We start from the raw sequence: 20,143 nt of genomic DNA, 5'->3' as shown, positions 1-20,143 counted from the left end.
ACGAAAGCTCATGCTCAAATAAATTGGTTAGTCTCTAAGGTGCCACAAGTATTCCTTTTCTTTTTGAGGTGTTGGTGAAACCCTCAGACTCCCTCTTCAATGTGCTAAGTTTGGCAGCCTCTGCCAGGGTGGCATTGCCGGTGCACAAGGGAGTGGCAAAAATTATGAAGACTTTGTGGCAGACGCCTTTGTCACTGTCCCCCATGTACAAGTGGGCAGAACGTAAATACTCTGTGCCTGCTAAGAGTTACGAATACCCTACCTCTAACTCCCTCTCCCCTTCCCTCTTTGGGGACCCCTCTCATGAGAGACTGCTTGCTCAGGAGGTGCAGGGCCTTCTGCAGGTGGGAGCTGTGGAGGAAGTCGCCCTAAATTTCAGGGGCAAGGGGTTTTACTTCTGTAATTTTTAATCCCAAAAACAAAGGGGGGGGGGTCTAAGACCTGCAAGACTTCAACAAGCATGTCTCCCTGGCCTCCATCATCCCTTCCCTGGATCTGGGAGACTGGTACACCACCCTCGATTTGAAGGATGCTTATTTCCATGTATCGATATTCCACGGACACAGATGTTTCCTGCGCCTCATGGTGGGAACCACCCACTAACAGTTTGCAGTGCTCCCTTCCGGCCTAGCAACAGCCCTGAGCCTGTTTACCAAGTGCAGGTTGGTGTTAGTGGCTTACCTCAGACGTCGGGGTATCCAGATTTACCTGTACCTCAATGACTGCCTCATCAAGGGCCACTCCAGGACCCAGGTCCAGCACAGTGTCACAGTGCTGCAAGCCATGTGCCACACCCTAGGCCTGTTGATAAACGGGCAAAAATGAACATTAATCCCAGTCCAAAGGATAGAATTTATTGGAGCGGTACTCAACTCTATGCAAGACAGGGCATTTCTGCTGCAGAACAGATTCCAGACAATGTCAGATCTCATTGCCAGCGTCTCCATACATCCACTCACCACGGTCCGGGTCTGCCTTGGACGATCAGGTCACATGGCAGCGTGCACTTACGTCATCCGCCATGCGAGGCTCAGACTGCGACCCCTTCAGTTGTGGCTAGCGACAGTCTATTCCCTGTCCATGGATTACCTGGACAAGATCATCACAATCCTACCGAAGGTACTTACCTCTCTGCAGTGATGGACCGACACAAGGTTGGTGCTGGAAGGAGTGCCGTTCAAGAGTCCATGGCCCACAGTCTCCCTGTTGTTGGATGCCTCTGACCTCAGTTGGGGAGCACATCTCAGTATGCTGCAGACCCAGGGCCCATGGTCTCTAGAGGAGCTGGCATTACATATAAACGTCAGGGAGCTCAGAGTCATCCGCCTAGCCTGTGGTGTCTTCCTGCCACAGTTGTCCAGTCGAGTAGTGCAGTTGTTGATGGACAACATGGCCTCGATGCTCTATGTCAACAGGCAAGGGGTGTGTGCGTTTGCCGGCTCTCTGTCAGGAAGCACTCTGCCTGTGTGACCTTTGCATCCAGTACGCGATCCACCTGGAAGCTTTGCATCTCCCTGGCGTCCAAAACACGCAGGCAGATCACCTTAGCACCCTGACCAGACCTGTTCGCCACCAGACAGAACAGGAAGTGTCATCAGTTCTGCTCTCTCTAAGGCTATGTCTACTCTATGAAATTAGGTCAAATTTATAGAAGTCGGTTTTGTAGAAAGCATTTTCATACAGTCAATTGTGTGTGTCCCCACACAAATGCTCTAAGTGCATTTAATCGGCATTTAGTCGGCAGAGTGCATCCACATTACCGAGACAACCATCAACTTCCGGAGCGTTGCACTGTGGGTAGCTATCCCACAGTTTCCACCGCCCATTTGAATTCTGAGTAGAAATCCCAATGCCTGATGGGGCAAAAACATTGTTGCGGGTGGTTCTGGGTAAATATAGTCAGGCTCCTCCTTCCCTCCCTCCCTCCGTGAAAGCAACGGCAGACAATCGTTTCGCAACTTTCTTCCTGGGTTACCCATGCAGATGCCATACCACGGCAAGGATTGAGCCCGCTCAGCTCACCATCACCATATGTCTCCTGGGTGCTGGCAGACATGGTACTGCATTGCTACACACCAGCAGCTCATTGCCTTTGGCAGCAGACAGTGCAGTATGACTGGTAGCCATCGTCTCCGTACTCCAGGGTGCTCTTTTAGCCAACCTCAGTGAGGTCGGTCAGGGGTGCCTGGGCAAACATGGGAGTGACTCAGCCAGGTCATTTCCCTTTTAAGTTTTGTCTCATGGCGATTCAGTCCTGCCGGCAGTCATACTGCACCGTCTGCTGCCAGCAAGATGTATAAAGATAGATGAAGTGGATCAAAACAAGAAATAGACCAGATTTGTTTTGTATTCATTTTCTCCTCCCTCCCTCTGTGAAATCAATGGCCTGCTAAACCCAGGGTTTTGAGTTCTATCCTTGAGGGGGCCATTCTTTTTCTCCTTGATGCAAAGCCACCCCCTTTGTTGATTTTAATTCCCTGAAAGCCAACCCTGTAAGCCATGTTGTCAGTCGCCCCTCCCTCCATCAGAGCAACGGCAGACAATCGCTTTGTGCCTTTTTTCAGTGCAGACGCCATAGCACTGGGAACATGGAGCCCACTCAGATCACTGCGGCAATTATGAGCACTATAAACACTGCGCGCATTATCCAGCAGGATATGCAGAACCATAACCTGCAAGAAAAGCGAAACCAGCCGAGGAGGCGGTGACTGCAGTGCGGTGACGAGAGTGATGAGGACATGGACATAGACGTCTCACAAAGTACGGGCCTCTGCAATTTGCACATCATGGTGTCAATTGGACAAGTTCAGGGCATGGAACGCCGATTCTGGGCCTGGGAAACAAGCACAGAGTGGTGGGACCACATAGTTTTGCAGGTCTGAGACGATTCCCAGTGGCTGCGAAACTTTCGCATGTATAAGGGCACTTTCATGGAACTTTGTGACTTGCTTTCCCCTGCCCTGAAGCACAAGAATACCAAGATGAGAGCAGCCCTCACAGTTGAGAAGTGAGTGGCGATAGCCCTGTGGAAGCTTGCAACACCAAACAGCTACCGGTCAGTCGGGAATCAATTTGGAATGGGCAAATCTACTGTGGGGGCTGCTGTGATGCAAGTAGCCAATGCAATCAAAGATCTGCTGATATCAAGCGTAGTGACCCTCGGAAATGTGCAGGTCATAGTAGATGGCTTTGCTGCAATGGGATTCCCTAACTGTGGTGGGACCATAGACAGAACCTATATCCCTATCTTGGCACTGGAGCCCCAAGGCAGCAAGTACATAAACTGAAAGGGGTACTTTCCAATGGTGCTGCAAGCACTGGTGGATCACAAGGGACGTTTCACCAACATCAACATGGGATGGCCAGGAAAGGTACATGACACTCACATCTTCAGGAACTCTGGTCTGTTTCAACAGCTGCAGGAAGGGACTTACTTTCCGGACCAGAAAATAACCATTGGGGATGTTGAAATGCCTATAGTTGTCCTTGGGGACCCAGCCTAACCCTTAATGCCATGGCTTATGAAGCCATACACAGGCAGCCTGGACAGTAGTCAGGAGCTGTTCAACTACAGGCTGAGCAAGTGCAGAATGGTGGTAGAATGTGCATTTGGGCATTTAAAAGTGCGCTGGCGCAGTTTGCTGACTCGGTTAGACCTCAGCGAAACCAATATTCCCATTGTTATTACTGCTTGCTGTGGGCTCTACACGATCTGTGAGAGTAAGGTGGAGATGTTTATGGTGGGGTGGGAGGTTGAGGTAAATTGCCTGGCTGCTGATTATGCGCAGCCAGACACCAGGGCAGTTAGAAGAGTACAGGAGGGCGCGGTGCACATCAGAGAAGCTTTGAAAACCAGTTTCATGACTGGCCAGGCTATGATGTGAAAGTTCTGTTTGTTTCTCCTTGATGGAACCCACCCCACCCCGGGTTCACTCTACTTTCCTGTAAGCTAAGCACCCTCCCCTCCCCCATTTGATCACTGCTTGCAGGGGCAATAAAGTCATTGTTGCTTCACATTCATGCATTCTTTATATATTCATCACACAAGTAGGGGGATAACTGCCAAGGTAGCCCGGGAGGGGTGGTGGAGGAGGGAAGCACCGGGTGGGGTGGTGGAGGAGGGAAGGACAAGGCCACACAGCACTTTAAAACTTATTGAATGCCAGCCTTCGGTTGCTTGGGCAATCCTCTGGGATGGAGTGGCTGGGTGGCCGGAGGCCCCCCCGACCACGTTCTTGGGCGTCTGAGGGAGGAGGCTATGGAACTTGGGGAGGAGGGTGGTTGGTTACACAGGGGCTGTAGTGGTGGTCTGTGCTCCTGCTGCCTTTACTGCAGCTCACCCATACTCTGGAGCATATGAGTTTGATCCTCCAGCAGCCTGAGCATTGACTCCTGCCTTCTTTCAGCAAGCTGATGCCATCTACCATCTTCAGCCCGCCACCTCTCCTCGTGGTCATAATGTGTTTTCCTGCACTCTGAGATTGTCTGCCTCCACGTATTTTGCTGTGCTCTGTCAGTGTGGGAGGACAGCAAGAGGTCAGAGAACATTTAATCATGAGTGCGTTTTTTTCGCCTTCTAATTTTCACTAGGCTCTGGGAAGGAGAAACATATGCAGCTGGTGGAGGAAAAAAAGGGAGAGTGGTTGTTAAAGGGACACATTTTATAGAACAGTGGGTACACTCTTTCACAGTAAACCTTGCTGTTAACATTACATAGCACATGTGCTTTCATTACAAAAGGTCGCAGGGTATGCCGGTTTCGTGTGAGAGATCACTCACGCAGGGCCAGGCAACAGAATTCAGCTTGCAGGCAGCCATTTTAAGCCAGTCTTTTGGCTTTTTCAACCTTCATAACTTAGAATCATAGAATATCAGGGTTGGAAGGGACCTCAGGAGGTCATCTAGTCCAACCCCCTGCTCAAAGCAGGACCAGTCCCCAATTAAATCATCCCAGCCAGGGCTTTGTCAAGCCTGACCTTAAAAACTTCTAGGGAAGGAGATTCTACCACCTCCCTAGGTAACGCATTCCAGTGTTTCACCACCCTCCTAGTGAAAAAGTTTTTCCTAATATCCAACCTAAACCTCCCCCACTGCAAATTGAGACCAATACTCCTTGTCCTGTCCTCTTCTACCACTGAGAATAGTCTAGAACCATCCTCTCTGGAACCACCTCTCAGGCAGTTGAAAGCAGCTATCAAATCCCCCCTCATTCTTCTCTTCTGCAGACTAAACAATCCCAGTTCCCTCAGCCTCTCCTCATAAGTCATGTGTTCCAGACCCCTAATCATTTTTGTTGCCCTTCGCTGGACTCTCTCCAATTTATCCACATCCTTCTTGTAGTGTGGGGCCCAAAACTGGACACAGTACTCCAGATGAGGCCTCACCAATGTCGAATAGAGGGGAACAATCACGTCCCTCGATCTGCTCGCTATGCCCCTACTTATACATCCCAAAATGCCATTGGCCTTCTTGGCAACAAGGGCACACTGCTGACTCATATCCAGCTTCTCGTCCACTGTCACCCCTAGGTCCTTTTCCGCAGAACTGCTGCCTAGCCATTTGGTCCCTAGTCTGTAGCTGTGCATTGGGTTCTTCCGTCCTAAGTGCAGGATGCTGCACTTATCCTTATTGAACCTCATCAGATTTCTTTTGGCCCAATCTTCCAATTTGTCTAGGTCCCTCTGTATCCTATCCCTGCCCTCCAGCGTATCTACCACTTCTCCCAGTTTAATATCATCCGCAAATTTGCTGAGAGGGCAATCCACACCATCCTCCAGATCATTTATGAAGATATTGAACAAAACCGGCCCCAGGACCGACCCCTGCGGCACTCCACTTGACACCGGCTGCCAACTAGACATGGAGCCATTGATAGCTACCTGTTGAGCCCGACAATCTAGCCAACTTTCTACCCACCTTATAGTGCATTCATCCAGCCCATACTTCTTTAACTTGCTGACAAGAATACTGTGGGAGACCGTGTCAAAAGCTTTGCTAAAGTCAAGAAACAATACATCCACTGCTTTCCCTTCATCCTTTGAACCAGTAATCTCATCATAGAAGGCGATTAGATTAGTCAGGCATGACCTTCCCTTGGTGAATCCATGCTGACTGTTCCTGATCACTTTCCTCTCATGTAAGTGCTTCAGGATTGATTCTTTGTGGACCTGCTCCATGATTTTTCCGGGGACTGAGGTGAGGCTGACTGGCCTGTAGTTCCCAGGATCCTCCTTCTTCCCTTTTTTAAAGATTGGCACTACATTAGCCTTTTTCCAGTCATTTGGGACTTCCCCCGTTCACCACGAGTTTTCAAAGATAATGGCCAATGGCTCTGCAATCACAGCCGCCAATTCCTTTAGCACTCTCGGATGCAACGCATCCGGCCCCATGGACTTGTGCACGTCCAGTTTTTCTAAATAGTCCTGAACCACTTCTTCCTTCACAGAGGGCTAGCCACCTCCTCCTCATGCTGTGCTGCCCAGTGCAGTAGTCTGGGAGCTGACCTTGTTCGTGAAGACAGAGGCAAAAAAAGCATTGAGTACATTAGCTTTTTCCACATCCTCTGTCACTAGGTTGCCTCCCTCATTCAGTAAGGGGCCCACGCTTTCCTTGGCTTTCTTCTTATTGCCAACATACCTGAAGAAACCCTTCTTGTTACTTTTAACATCCCTCACTAGCTGAAATTCCAGGTGTGATTTGGCCTTCCTGATTTCACTCCTGCATGCCCAAGCAATATTTTTATACTCATCCCTGGTCATTTGTCCAATCTTCCACTTCTTGTAAGCCTCCTTTTTGTGTTTAAGATCAGCAAGGATTTCACTGTTAAGCCAAGCTGGTCGCCTGCCATAGTTACTATTCTTTCTACACATTGGGATGGTTTGTCCCTGTAAGCCCAATAAGGATTCTTTAAAATACAGCCACCTCTCCTGGACTCCTTTCCCGATCATGTTATTCTCCAGGGGATCCTGCCCATCAGATCCCTGAGGTTGTCAAAGTCTGCTTTTCTGAAGTCCAGGGTCTGTGTTATGCTGCTTTCCTTTCTTCGCTGTATCAGGATCCTGAACTCAACCAACTCATGGTCACTGCCTCCCAGATTCCCATCCATTTTTCTTCCCCCACTAATTCTTCCCGGTTTGTGAGCAGCAGGTCAAGAAAAGCCCCCCCCCCCAGTTGGCTCCTCCAGCACTTGCACCAGGAAATTGTCCCCTACGCTTTCCAAAAACTTCCTGGATTGTCTATGCACTGCTGTATTGCTCTCCCAGCAGATATCAGGAAAATTAAAGTCACCCATGAGAACCAGGGCATGCGATCTAGTAGCTTCTGCGAGTTGCCGGAAGAAAGCCTCATCCACCTCATCCCCCTGGTCCGGTGGTCTATACCAGACTCCTACCACTACATCACTCTTGTTGCTCACACTTCTAAACTAAATCCGGAGACACTCAGGTTTTTCTGCAGTTTCGTTCCGGAGCTCTGAGCAGTCATACTGCTCCCTTACATACATGCTACTCCCCGGCCTTTTCTACTGCTACTCCCCGGCCTTTTCTGCCCTGCCTGTCCTTCCTGAACAGTTTATAACCATCCATGACAGTACTCCAGTCATGTGAGTTATGTGGGAATGGTTTCAAACACAGCGCCCTCATTTCCCATACGAAGTAGTCGTTGGGTTGGCCATTTAAAAGGAGGGTCTGTGGTTTCTAGGTTCACGTGCAGCAGAAACCCATCCACCCCCTCCCCACACACACCCCCATTTCTCTGGGATGATGTCTTCACCCCTCTCCCCACCGCATGGCTAACAGCGGGGAAGATTTCTGTTCAGCCACAGGCAAACAGCCCAGCAGGAATGGGCACCTCTGAATGTCCGCTTACTAAAACCACCCTATTTCAACCAGGTGACCATGAATGATATCACTCTCCTGAGGGTAACACAGAGAGATAAAGAACGGATGTTGTTTGAATGTCATAAACACCCAGACCGTACGCTGCAATGCTTTGTTCTGCAATGATTCCCGACTACGTGCTACTGGTCTGGCGTGGTAAAGTGTCCTACCATGGAGGACGGAATAAGGCTGCCCTCCCCAGAAACCTTTTGGAAAGGCTTTGGGAGTACATCCAGGAGAGCTTTATGGAGATGTCCCTGGAGGATTTCCGCTCCATCCCCAGACACATTAACAGACTTTTCCAGTAGCTGTGCTGGCCGCAAATGCCAGGGCAAATTAGTCATTAAACACGCTTTCTTTTAAACCATGTACAATATTTACAAAGGTACACTCACCAGAGGTCCCTTCTCTGCCTTCAGGGTCCTGGAGCCTGCGTTGGGTGGGTTCAGGGGGTACTGGGTACAGGTCCAGAGTGATAAACAGATCCTGGCTCTTGGGGAAACCGGTTTCTCCGCTTCCTTGCTGCAAGCTATCTATAACCTCCTCATCATCATCTTCCTCGCCCCCAAAACCCACTTCCATGTTGCTTCCCACTCCTTCGATGGAGTCAAAGCACAGGGTTGGAGTAGTGGTAGCTGCACCCCCTAGAATGTCTGGGGCTCTCAACCGGAGCGGTCGTTTGCCTCTCTGTTTTTTTGGTAGGCTTGCCTGAGCGCCTATTAATTTTCAAGCGGCACTGCTGCAGGTCCCTGTTATAGCCTCTGTCCTTCATGCCGTTGGAGATTTTTTCAAATATTTTGGCATTTCGTCTTTTCGAACGGCGTTGTGCCAGCACGGATTCGACTCCCCATACAGCGATCAGATCCCGTACCTCCCATTTGGTCCATGCTGGAGCTCTTCGGTGATTCTGGGACTGCATGGTCTTCTGTGATGATGAGCTCTGCATGGTGACCTTTGTGGGTGAGCTCGCCACTCTGGCCAAACAGGAAATGAGATTCAAAAGTTTGCAGGCCTTTTCCTGTCTACCTGGCCAGTGCATCTGAGTTGAGAGCGCTGTCCAGAGCAGATAGCTCCCGGAGGCCAATACCACCGAATTGCATCCACACTACCCCAAATTCGACCCGGCAAGGCCGATTTCAGCGCTAATCCCCTCGTCAGGGGTGGAGTAAAGAAATTGATTTTAAGAGCTCTTTAAGTCAAAAAATAGGGCTTCATCATGTGGATGGGTGCAGGGTTAAATCGAGATAATGCTGCTAAATTCAACCTAAACTTGTAGTGTAGACCAGGCCTAAGGCCTCGGCAGGGGTGCCCTCTCAGATGCCTTTCTCCTGTCATGGGTGGGGGATCTGATGTACACATTCCCACCAATTCTGCTGATCATCAGGGTCTTATCAAAAGTGACAAGGCACAAGTCATTATGATCGCCCCGGTGTGGCATCGCCAGCACTGGTTTGGCACGCTCATGGATCTGGCCATGGCTGCTCCATGGCCACTGTCCAGTTTCCTGGACCTAATGTCACACAACCACGGTTGGCTCCTGCACCCAAACCTTCCCTCTCTTCACCTCATGGCTTGGCTGCTGTGTGGATCAACCCAGAGGAACAGGCCTGCTCTAGTCAGGTACAACAGGTTCTCTTGGAAATCAGAAAGCCCTCCACGCGAGCGACTTACCTGGCAAAGTGGAAGCAGTTTTCCTGCTGAGGGTTGGAGCGAAGCATCTCCCCGACCCGGTCATCTCTGCAGTTCTTCCTGGATTATCTGCTCCACCTAAAGCACGAAGTCCTCATGCTTTCTTCCATCAAGGTGCACTTGGCAGCCATATCAGCCTTCCACCCACGTGTCCAGAGCAAATTGGTGTTCTCGTATGAGATGTCGATCCGGTTCTTAAAGGGCCTTGAAAAGCTCTTCCTGCTGGTCCAGGACTCGGTTCCCCATGGGATCTCAACCAGGTCCTCTCTAGGCTCACAGGCCTGCCCTTTGAGCCTATGGCTTCTTGTTTCATGGAAAGTTGCTTTCCTTGTAGCCATTACCTCGGCAAGGAGCGTATCTGAGAGTAAGGCCCTGACTTCAGAGCCTCAGTATACAGTGTTCTACAAGGACAAGGTCCAGCTGCAACCTCATCTGGCTTTCCTGCCTAAGGTGGTGTCCCCTTTTCATGTCAACCAGGTTATCTTCCTCCCAGTGTTCTGTCTGAAGCTGCAGTCAACCAATGAGGAGAGGCAGCTCCATACATTGGATGTCTGGCGTGCCATAACATTCTACCTGGAGAGCCCCAAGCCCTTCCACAGACTGACCCAGCTCTTTATCACAACAGCGGACAGGATGAAGGGTCTCCCGGTGTCCTTGCAGAGGATCTCTAATTGGATTACCACCTGCTTCCAGACCTGTTGTGAGCTGGCTTAGGCCAAGCCACTGCCTATAGTGAAGGCCCACTCCTCAGTGGCCTTCCTGGTGCATGTTACTATCCACGACCTCTGCAGGGCTGCAACATGGTCTTTGGTACACATGTTCATGATGCACTACACCATCATCCAGCAAGCAAGAGATGACACTGGATTTGGCAGAGCTGTGTTGCAATCAATATGTCCATGAACTCCTACCTGCCTCTGGTGGTACTGCTTGGGAGTCACCTACAATGGAACAGACATGAGCAAGCACTCGAAGAAAAGACAGTTATATTTTTTTGTAACTGGTGTTCTTTGAGTTGTGTTGCTCATGTCCATTCCATGACCCGCCCTCCTTCTGAACTGTCAGAGTTTCTGACAAGAAGGAACTAAGGGTGGGGAGAACCGGTAGCACCCCTAATACTACGGCATACATGCACCACTCCAGAGGGCACCAGAGCCAGTCCCCTACGTTACCAATGAGGGAAAAACTTCCAGCACCGGTGCATGTGTCAAGCACACACATCTACAATGGAATGGACATGAGCAACACATCTCGGAGAACACCATTTACAAAAAAAGGTAACTGTTTTTTTAAATCAGTAATATAGAAGAGAACATAAAATCAGCATTGATAAAGTTTGCCAATGACACCAATGGGAGGAGTGGTAAATGTTGAGGACAGGTCACTGATACAGAGCAGTCTAGATTGCTTGTACCCAGCTTACCAAGCAAACAATGTATGTTTTAATATTGTTAAATGTAAACATATAACTCTAGAAACAAAGAATGTAGGCCATACTTACGGGATGGGGGACTCTATCCCGGAAAGTGGTGACTCTGAAAAAGATTTGACCATAGTCAAGGTTCCTTCCCCACTCTGAACTCTAGGGTACAGATGTGGGGACCTGCATGAAAGACCCCCTAAGCTTATTCTTACCAGCTTAGGTTAAAATGTTCCTCAAGGTACAAACTTTGCCTTGTCCTTGAACCCTATGCTGCCACCACCAAGCGTGTTAAACAAAGAACAGGGAAAGAGCCCACTTGGAACATCTTCCCCCCAAGCCCTACACCCCTTTCCTGGGGAAGGCTTGATAAAAATCCTCACCAATTTCCATAGGTGCACACAGACCCAAACCCTTGGATCTTAAGAACAATGAAAAAGCAATCAGGATCTTAAAAGAAGATTTTTAATAGAAGAGAAAGTAAAAAAGAATCACCTCTGTAAAATCAGGATGGTAAATACCTTACAGGGTAATCAGATTCAAAACATAGAGAATCCCTCTAGGCAAAACCTTAAGTTACAAAAAGACACAAAAACAGGAATATACATTCCATTCAACACAACCTATTTTACCAGCCATTTAACAAAAGGAAATCTAACGCATTTTTAGCTAGATTACTTACTAACTTAACAGAAGTTCTGAAGAGCATTCCTGACCTGGTCCCAGCAAAAGCATCACACAGACAGACAGGCCCTTTGTTCCCTGCCCCACTTCAGCTTTGAAAGTATCTTGTTTCCTCATTGGTCATTTTGGTCAGATGCCAGTGAGGTTATCTTAGCTTCTTAACCTTTTACAGGTGAATGGGTTTTGCCTCTGGCCAGGAGGGATTTAATAGTCCTGTATACAGAAAGGTGGTTACCCTTTCCTTTATATTTATGACGGCCATCATGGCAGATAATCAGCTGACTTCCCAGTGTGATGCTCTGGCCAAAAGGGCTAATGTGATCCTTGGATGCATAAATAAGGGAATCTCATGTATGAGTAGAGAGGTTATTTTACCTCAGTATTTGGCACTGCTGCAACCACAGGCATGCAGGAGTGAAATCAGGAAGGCCAAATCACACTTGGAGTTGCAGCCAGCAAGGGATGTTAGGAGTAACAAGAAGGGTTTCTACAAGTATGTTAACAAGAAGAAGGTGGTCAGGGAAAGTGTAGGGAGGCAACCTAGTGACAGAGGATATGGAAAAAGCTGAGGTACTCAATGCTTTTTTTGCCTCTGTCTTCACAAACAAGGTCAGCTCCCAGACTACTGCACTGGGCAGCACAGTATGGGGAGGACGTGACCAGCCCCCTGTGGAGAAAGAAGTGGTTCAGGACTATTTAGAAAAGCTGGATGTGCACAAGTCCATGGGGCTGAATGCACTGCATCCAAGAGTGCTAAAGGAGTTGGCGGATGTGACTGCAGAGCCATTGGCCATTATCTTTGAAAACTCATGGTGATCGGGGGAGGTCCCGGAGGAGTGGGAAAAGGCTAATGTAGTGCCCATCTTTAAAAAAGGGAAGAAGGAGAATCCAGGGAACTACAGGCCAGTCAGCATCACCTCAGTCCCTTGAAAAATCATGGAGCAGGTCCTCAAGGAATCAATTCTGAAGCACTTCGAGGAGAGGAAAGTGATCAGGAACAGTCAGCATGGATTCATCAAGGAGAAGTCATGCCTGACTAACCTAATTGCCTTCTACGATGAGATAACTGGCTCTGTGGATGAAGGGAAAGCAGTAGATGTGTTATTCCTTGACTTTAGCAAATCTTTTCATATGGTCTCCCACAGTATTCTTGCCAGCAAGTTAAGGAAGTATGGACTGGACGAATGGCTGATAAAGTGGATACAAAGCTGGCTAGATTGTCAGGCTCAACAGGTAGCGATCAATGGCTCCATGTCTAGTTGGCAGCCAGTATCAAACAGATTGCCCCAAGGGTCAGTCCTGGGGCAGGTTTTGTGCAGTATCTTCATAAACGATCTGGAAGATGGGGTGGATTGCACCCTCAGCAAGTTTGCAGATGACACTAAACTGGGAGGAGAGGTAGATACGCTGGAGGGTAGGGATAGGATACAGAGGGACCTAGACAAATTAGAGGATTAGGCCAAAAGAAATCTGATGAGGTTCAACGAGGACAAGTGCAGAGTCCTGCACTTAGGATGGAAGAATCCCATGCGCTGCTACAGACTAGGACCGAATGGCTAGGCAGCAGTTCTGCAGAAAAGGAACAAGAAGCTGGATATGAATCAACAGTGTGCCCTTGTTGCCAAGAAGGCTAATGGCATTTTGGGTTGTATAAGGAGGGGCATTGCCAGCAGATTGAGGGATGTGATCATTCCCCTCTATTTGACATTGGTGAGGCCTCATCTGGAGTACTGTGTCCAGTTTTGGGCCCCACACTACGAGAAGGATGTGGAAAAATTGGAAAGTCTAGCGGAGGGCAACAAAAATGATTAGGGGTCTGGAGCACATGTTTTATAAGGAGAGGCTGAGGGAACTGGGATGATTTAGTCTGCAGAAGAGGAGAATGAGGGGGGATTTGATAGTTGCTTTCAACTACCTGAAAGGGGTTTCCAAAGAGGATGGATCTAGACTTTCTCAGTGGTAGCAGATGACAGAATGAGGAGTAATGGTCTCAAGTTGCAGTGGGGGAGGTTTAGGTTGGATATTAGGAAAAACTTTTTCACTAGGAGGGTGGTGAAACACTGGAATGCATTACCTAGGGAGGTGGTAGAATCTCCTTCCTTAGAAGTTTTTAAGGTCAGGCTTGACAAAGTCCTGGCTGGGATGATTTAGTTGTGGATTGGTCCTGCTTTGAGCAGGGGGTTGGACTAGATGACCTCCTTAGGTCCCTTCCAGGGAAAGGTATAACATGATCCATTGGCTGGAAATTGAAGCGAGACAAATTCAGGGTCAAAATAAAGTGTAATCAACCATTGCAATGACTTAGACAAGGGTCATGGTGCATTCTCCCTCACTGACCATTTTAAAATTAAGATTGTAATTTTTTGAAAAGAATGTGCTCTAGGAATTATTTTGGGCAGGTTTTATAGCCTAAGTGATAGAATAGGTGAGACTAGATGACCACAATGGTGCCTTCTGGGCTTGGAATTTATGAATGAAGGAAAAAGTTCACTTATACAATGTGCCTGACCATGAAATATAATTGTCATTTGTCACTAGCTGTGGTTGTAGTTGTTCAGCCTCTGTGAAAATTATATTGATTAATGCTGGATGAATCCACTCAAGATTGAGGAAAGGGTCTTAAATTATATCTAGAAGAATATGTTCTGAAATAAAATCCACAGACTGTCTCCTGTTGGCATCGGTTCTGCACCAATACGTTGTGGATTGTTTTCCGAAAACACCCACTCAATATGCAGCAACAGTCACAAAAGCTAACAGAATGTTGGGAGTTAGGAAAGGAATAGATAATAAGACAGAAAATATCATATTGCCTCTGTATAAATCCATGGTACACCCACATCTTGAAGACTGCACACTGATGTAGTTGTTATGTCTCAAAAAAGATATATTGGAATTGAAAAAGACACAGAAAAGGACAACAAAAATCATTAGGGGTATGGAACAGCTTCCATATGAGAACAGATTAATGAGAATGAGACTTTTCAGCTTTGAAAAGAGATGACTCATGGGGGATATGATAGAGGTCTATAAAATCATGACTGGTATGTAGATTGTAAATAAGGAAGTGTTATTTATTCCTTCTCTTAACACAAGAACTAGGGGTCACCAAATTATATTAACAGGCAGCAGGTTTAAAACAAACAAAAGGAAGTATTTCTTCACAAACTGCACAGTCAATCTGTGGAACTCTTTGCCAGAGGATGTTATGAAGGCCAAGACTATAACCAGGTTTAAAAAGGAAATAGATAAGATCAAGGAAGATAGGTTTATCAATGGCTGTTAACTAGGATGGGCAGGGATGGTTTTCCTAACCTCTGTTTGCCAGAAGATGGGAATGGACGACAGTGGATGGATCACTTGATGATTACCTGTTCTGTTCATTCCCTCTTGGAGCACCTGGCATTGGCCACTGTTGGAAGACAGGGTAGTGGCTAGATGGACTATTGGTCTGATCTAGTATGGATGTTCTTATGTTCTAATACATATTTTGCTCAAATTTATAAGTTATTATTATATAATAAATAAGACTAAGATTTAGTCATGGGGATTTTTAGTAAAAGTCATACACAGGTCATGGGCAATAAACAAAAATTCATGGCCCCGTGACCTGTCCATCATTTGTACTATAAATACCCCTAAATCTTTGGTGTTCTGGGGGGCTCTGGGGGTACAGCTGCTGCTCTGGAGGGGTTTTTCTGGGGCACCCACTGGTGCTGGGGGGGTCTCTGGGGCACCCGCTAGTGTTGGGGGGGGCATCTGGGGTGCCCATTGGTGCTCAGGCAAGGGGCTCTGGGACACCTGCTGGTGCTCAGAGTGGAGGCTCCATGGTACCTGCTGGTGCTTGGGGGGAGAGGGGCAGCCTGGGACAGCAGCAGCCACTGCTGGCTGGGAGTGGCCCTGCCAGCCCCAGACCACGGCAGCTGCTGCTGGTGGGAAGCAGCCCCGCCAGCCCAGGACCGCGGCAGACACTGCTGGTGGGAGATGGCCCGGAACCGCCACTGTTGCTGGTGGGGGGGCAGTGTGGCTGGCCCCAGATCCGCCAGAGCTGCTCGGGCGACCATGGGGTCAATTGCTCTTGCTGGCTGTAGAAGTTATGGAGGTCCCGGAAAGTCATGGAATCTGTGACTTCCATGACCTCTGTGACAGACTCGCAGCCGTAATAATAAATAATAGATAATAAAAGGCTTGAAGCTAAAATAGGGAATTACAGTAGCTAATTTGTGAATTCTTAATTTACTAGAAATTATTAGCTATTTTTAAAATAGGCTATGGAATTTCATTGTTGTGACTGCTTCAAAAATATTTCTGTGCAGCAGCAGTTACTATACCAAATCCTTGCTTAGAAATCATTAGCCATGTCACTCTCCAATATAATTTGGGTGATTTGAAAACTACGAGAAAAATTGTTATGGGGCACATATTGAGCTACGGGAGAGAAATAATAAGATCATCTTCTGCCTTTCATATTGTATTTACTTAACTACTTCTATCTCTAATTACATAGAGAGATATGAATACCTAAAAAGAAGAAACTAGCCAAGCCTATACTCTGATATTACTACAAGTTTAGGTGATGTATGTATATACATGCAGTGGAGGGGAATCACAGCTGTAGCTCATATTGTAGACATAGCCATAAATGCAGAACTGGATTTACTTCAGCTAAATGCACTGACAGGGTAAAAATGCTCCTGCACAGGGGCTCGATGAACAGACATTTATAACTGTAAAACAATCCCTAGAGTGACTCCAGCTAGAGTGGTACTAAAAAACCCTTGATACACCTCCAGAAATGTTTGTGCCAAACGTGTCGCTGTAATACCAGTGTGGATGTAGTTATATTGCTATGGGCCATATATGACTCTGCAGTGCGGATACTCAAAGGAGGGTTTGTAAAGCACATATTTGCATGTATGGGAGCTCAGACACCTGTAAACTCTGTAGTGTAGATAGACCCTTAATAGGTGTCCCTGCATTTGTCTGTATTAAAATGGGCTTAGTTAACTAAGCAATCCAGATAGTTCTGTGTAACGGAACTGTCTTTATTATAAACTTTACTAGTGATGAGAAACCAATTTAAAATTATTCAAGATCAAATATGCCTACTGGGAGGAGGGAGACCCAAAACGAACAAAACTAGAAATGTTTCAAGTAGAGAAACAACATGAAGAAAGAAAATCTCCACACTCTGAATGGAGGTGAATGCATGAGTGAGAATCCAAACATAATGTAATCTTCTCTTCTCTAAAAATAATACCAACCATTATTCCCACTCTTGCAGAGCTAGAAGCTCAAATAAGGCTGCAATGAGTAGCAATCAGCTTAAGTGGTGATTTGATTAGCCTGTAACATTGGGAGATGATTTCTGATAGTAGAAGATTCTCTAGTCTACCAGACACAGACATAACAAGATTTAATGTCTGGAAATTGAAGCTAAATAAATTCAGGCTGGTAAATTTTAACAAGGAAGTTAATTAACCATTGGAACAACTTATGAGGGGACATGGTGAAGTTTTTTAATCAAGATTGGATGAGTTCCTAAATGATATGGTCACTCCAAACTGAACATGAGCTTCCAATGTGATACTGTGGCCAAAAAGGCTAATGTGATCTTTGGATGCTTAAACAGGAATCTTCAGTAGGAGCAGAGAGGTTATTTTGCCTCTGTATTGGGTACTGGTGCAACCACTACTGGAATACTGAGTCCAGTTCTGGTGTCCACAATTCAAGGAGGATGTTTGATAAACTGGAGAGGGTTCAAAATGCCACCATGAGAATGATTAAAGGATTAAAAACCATGCCTTATAGCAATAGACTCATGGAGCTCAATCTATTTAGCCTCAACAAAGAGAAAGTTAAAGGAGTGACTTCATCACAAACTATAAGTATCTACATGGAGAACAAATATTTGACAATGGACACTTCAATCTAGATCAAAGGGTGAAAATCCTGACAGAATATATTCAGAGGAGCAAAATCACAGAAATATAATTGTCATGAAAATGGAAAAAGTAAATGAATAACAAAAAATGAGAAGTGAAATGATATGTAGGCGTATTTGTGTGAATCACAGTTAATTTGGAAAGATTTTTTTCATGAAACATCTGCTGCTGTTTAAAGATCTCACATAGAATTAATTCTCTGTTCAGAATGGAGATTCTAAGATGTTTTGGTCTTTTTACTCCTAGTTTCGCCACGAAGATTCCAATGAAACTTTGTTGACATTGAAGATGCTCCAGTATGTACATTTAACAGACGAGGTGAGTTATTTACTCTTATTTATTATGGGCACAAATGTGACTGACATTATACATCTGCACTGGGGAATTGGGACATAAGAGGCCCTCTTAGCCCCTATACAGGTTACCTGTATAGACTGTTGCATCTCTGGTGTAGATTAAGTCCAAATGATGTATCACCTTCTTTCCCATTGAAAGCAGGGCCTGTCATAATTTGAGGAGGAATTCTGTATTTTGGAAGAAATCAAGCCAGCTTTGTCTTCATGCTCCCACTAATTATCATCTTCATACCCTGTTTAAAAGTTCTAACTGTTTTATCTACTAGGTCATTGGAAACTGATGGTAAGGGGAAATTTAAATATGTTTTATCGCATTCCTGTTGTTGCTCCACTTTAGGTGAGTCTGCATCCCTGCACCTGTGATCAGAGCTTCTTAGTAGTAGTGCCCATTTGGGCCATACGTACCCCCCCCCATTTTGTGTTGCCCCCGGCGGCTATATGGCACTGTGCGGCCAAACCGCCCTCAGTTCCTTCTCCACCGCCTTTGGCCTGAGATGGAGCCCTTGGCAGCACCTCCTTAGTTTCTTCATGTTTACCTTTTAGAGTTAGTATTAGTATAGTTATACAGTAGAGTTAGCTATAGCTACCCTCCTCTCCCCCATTTATTTCTTTTTAAAAAATCAATTATTAGTTACCGGTAAAAGTCTGTTCACCCTTATAGGGTTGTCTAGTTTTCACTTCTTTCACCTGAGGGTGATCCCATGTATGATGAAATGAAGTTGACCTCACATTTAATGATCTCAAATTCATGCTTAGGGTTCCTGTTTCTGATACAGTAGTAGGTGGACCAATTGTACAAACTGTGTTTAGTAGCCTTCCATCCAAGGGAAGGTTCTTGTTGTGCCACTTTCCCTTTAGAGATTACCTTTCCTGTTTCCTGCAGGCATGGAGTAGAACCACTGTTCAACAAAACATAGTCTATCTGCGATGGTGGTACAGTCCCCACACTGTAGAAGCCATGAAAGAGTTGATAAGTGGATCAGTTATGTCTCTAGCCACAACTGTGTCCAATTAGCATCAGCTCGGATAAAAGTCTCCAAATTAGGCAGAATACGTGGCTGCCAGAGAGGCTGAGAGCTTGAGGAAATGGGCAGCAGCAGACTGGGAAGAAGCGGCCCAAGGAGACAGATCTCTGTGGGGAGAGGATTAGAGAGTAGCTCTGTGAAAGATGCTTGTAAACAGGCATAGATGGAAGCAACCCAGGGAAGCAGCAGGGGATTGTATGAAGCAGACTTTAGCTGATTAACACAGGGACCCTGGGCTGGAATCCAGAAGGGAGAGAGGATTAGACTGGGTTCCCCTCCCACTCTCCACAGAAGAGAGGTGTGAGCCTCGGGAGTAAATGGGCAAGGAAAACTGAGCCTAAATTAGGTCTGAAGGCCTGGTCAAAGATCATCAGACTTTAGATTTATTTGGACTTTTTGTTTCCCTGGGAGGGATGAGGCTCTAAGTGACTTGGTCCAGCAGCTGGTTTGAAAGAAGGGACAGAGCATCTAGTGGCCAGAGCTGCTGCTGGCGGGAGGCAACAGACAAAGGAGCTGCTATGCCATGTCTAGCCATGAGGGGATATAGCAATCTGCGCCTGGTCTGGAGCTCGCCAACTTCCAGTCATCACGTACCTGAAAAGGCTTCTGAATTTAAAACCTCCATTTAAAAATCAACGGAGTAAAGAAACAGCCCTCACTGCACCCCCACCTTCCTGTGGGCTCCCCTTGCTATCGAGCACTGTGCTACGTGTCTGGGAAGATGGGAGCTCCCCTGCCCTGTCACTAAGTTTCCACTGATTCCCTGCCATGTTAAGGGATCTGGATGATGAGGAGGAGATTTTTCTCAGCTGCCCCCTCGGCTCCTTTGCCCTTTAACTACATGCAGAAGGAAAGGAAACCTTGGATTTTTGGGGGGGAGGTGTGAGTGGGAGAAACAGGCCTTACCTGGTCTAGGGCTGTTGTTTTCAGGTCTGTCCGTTCTCCCTTGCTGAAAAGACCCTATAAATATCAATGGGATCATAAGAGCCATTATAAATAGCTTTTAAAATAATTGTATTTTTCAAAATGTCAGGACATACTTATTTAAAAGATGCTTTACCAGAAACTTGAACTTTGGAAATCTGTAAGGGTTTTTCTTTTTTTTTTAAATAAAAAGTTGTGTCCCTTTAAAAAGTTTTACTTAGTA

General features: G+C 46.7%; 1 protein-coding gene across 1 annotated transcript in view; it reads left to right on the top strand.

Moving 5' to 3' along the window:
- LOC140905622 (disintegrin and metalloproteinase domain-containing protein 20-like) overlaps positions 1–18,252 on the top strand; it is a 67,973-nt gene extending 49,721 nt beyond the window's left edge. Inside the window, exons 6-7 of the mRNA XM_073329129.1 lie at positions 17,862–17,933; positions 18,238–18,252. Of these exons, the coding sequence (XP_073185230.1) occupies positions 17,862–17,933; positions 18,238–18,252 (87 nt within the window). The remainder of the gene's footprint in view (positions 1–17,861; positions 17,934–18,237) is intronic.
- Positions 18,253–20,143: the final 1,891 nt, after the last annotated feature.

Source organism: Lepidochelys kempii, chromosome 1, assembly GCF_965140265.1.
Source record: "Lepidochelys kempii isolate rLepKem1 chromosome 1, rLepKem1.hap2, whole genome shotgun sequence".
NCBI classification, from domain to species: Eukaryota; Metazoa; Chordata; order Testudines; family Cheloniidae; genus Lepidochelys; species Lepidochelys kempii.
The sequence above is the reverse complement of the archived record's forward strand: the minus strand, read 5'-3'. Positions and strand labels throughout refer to the sequence as shown.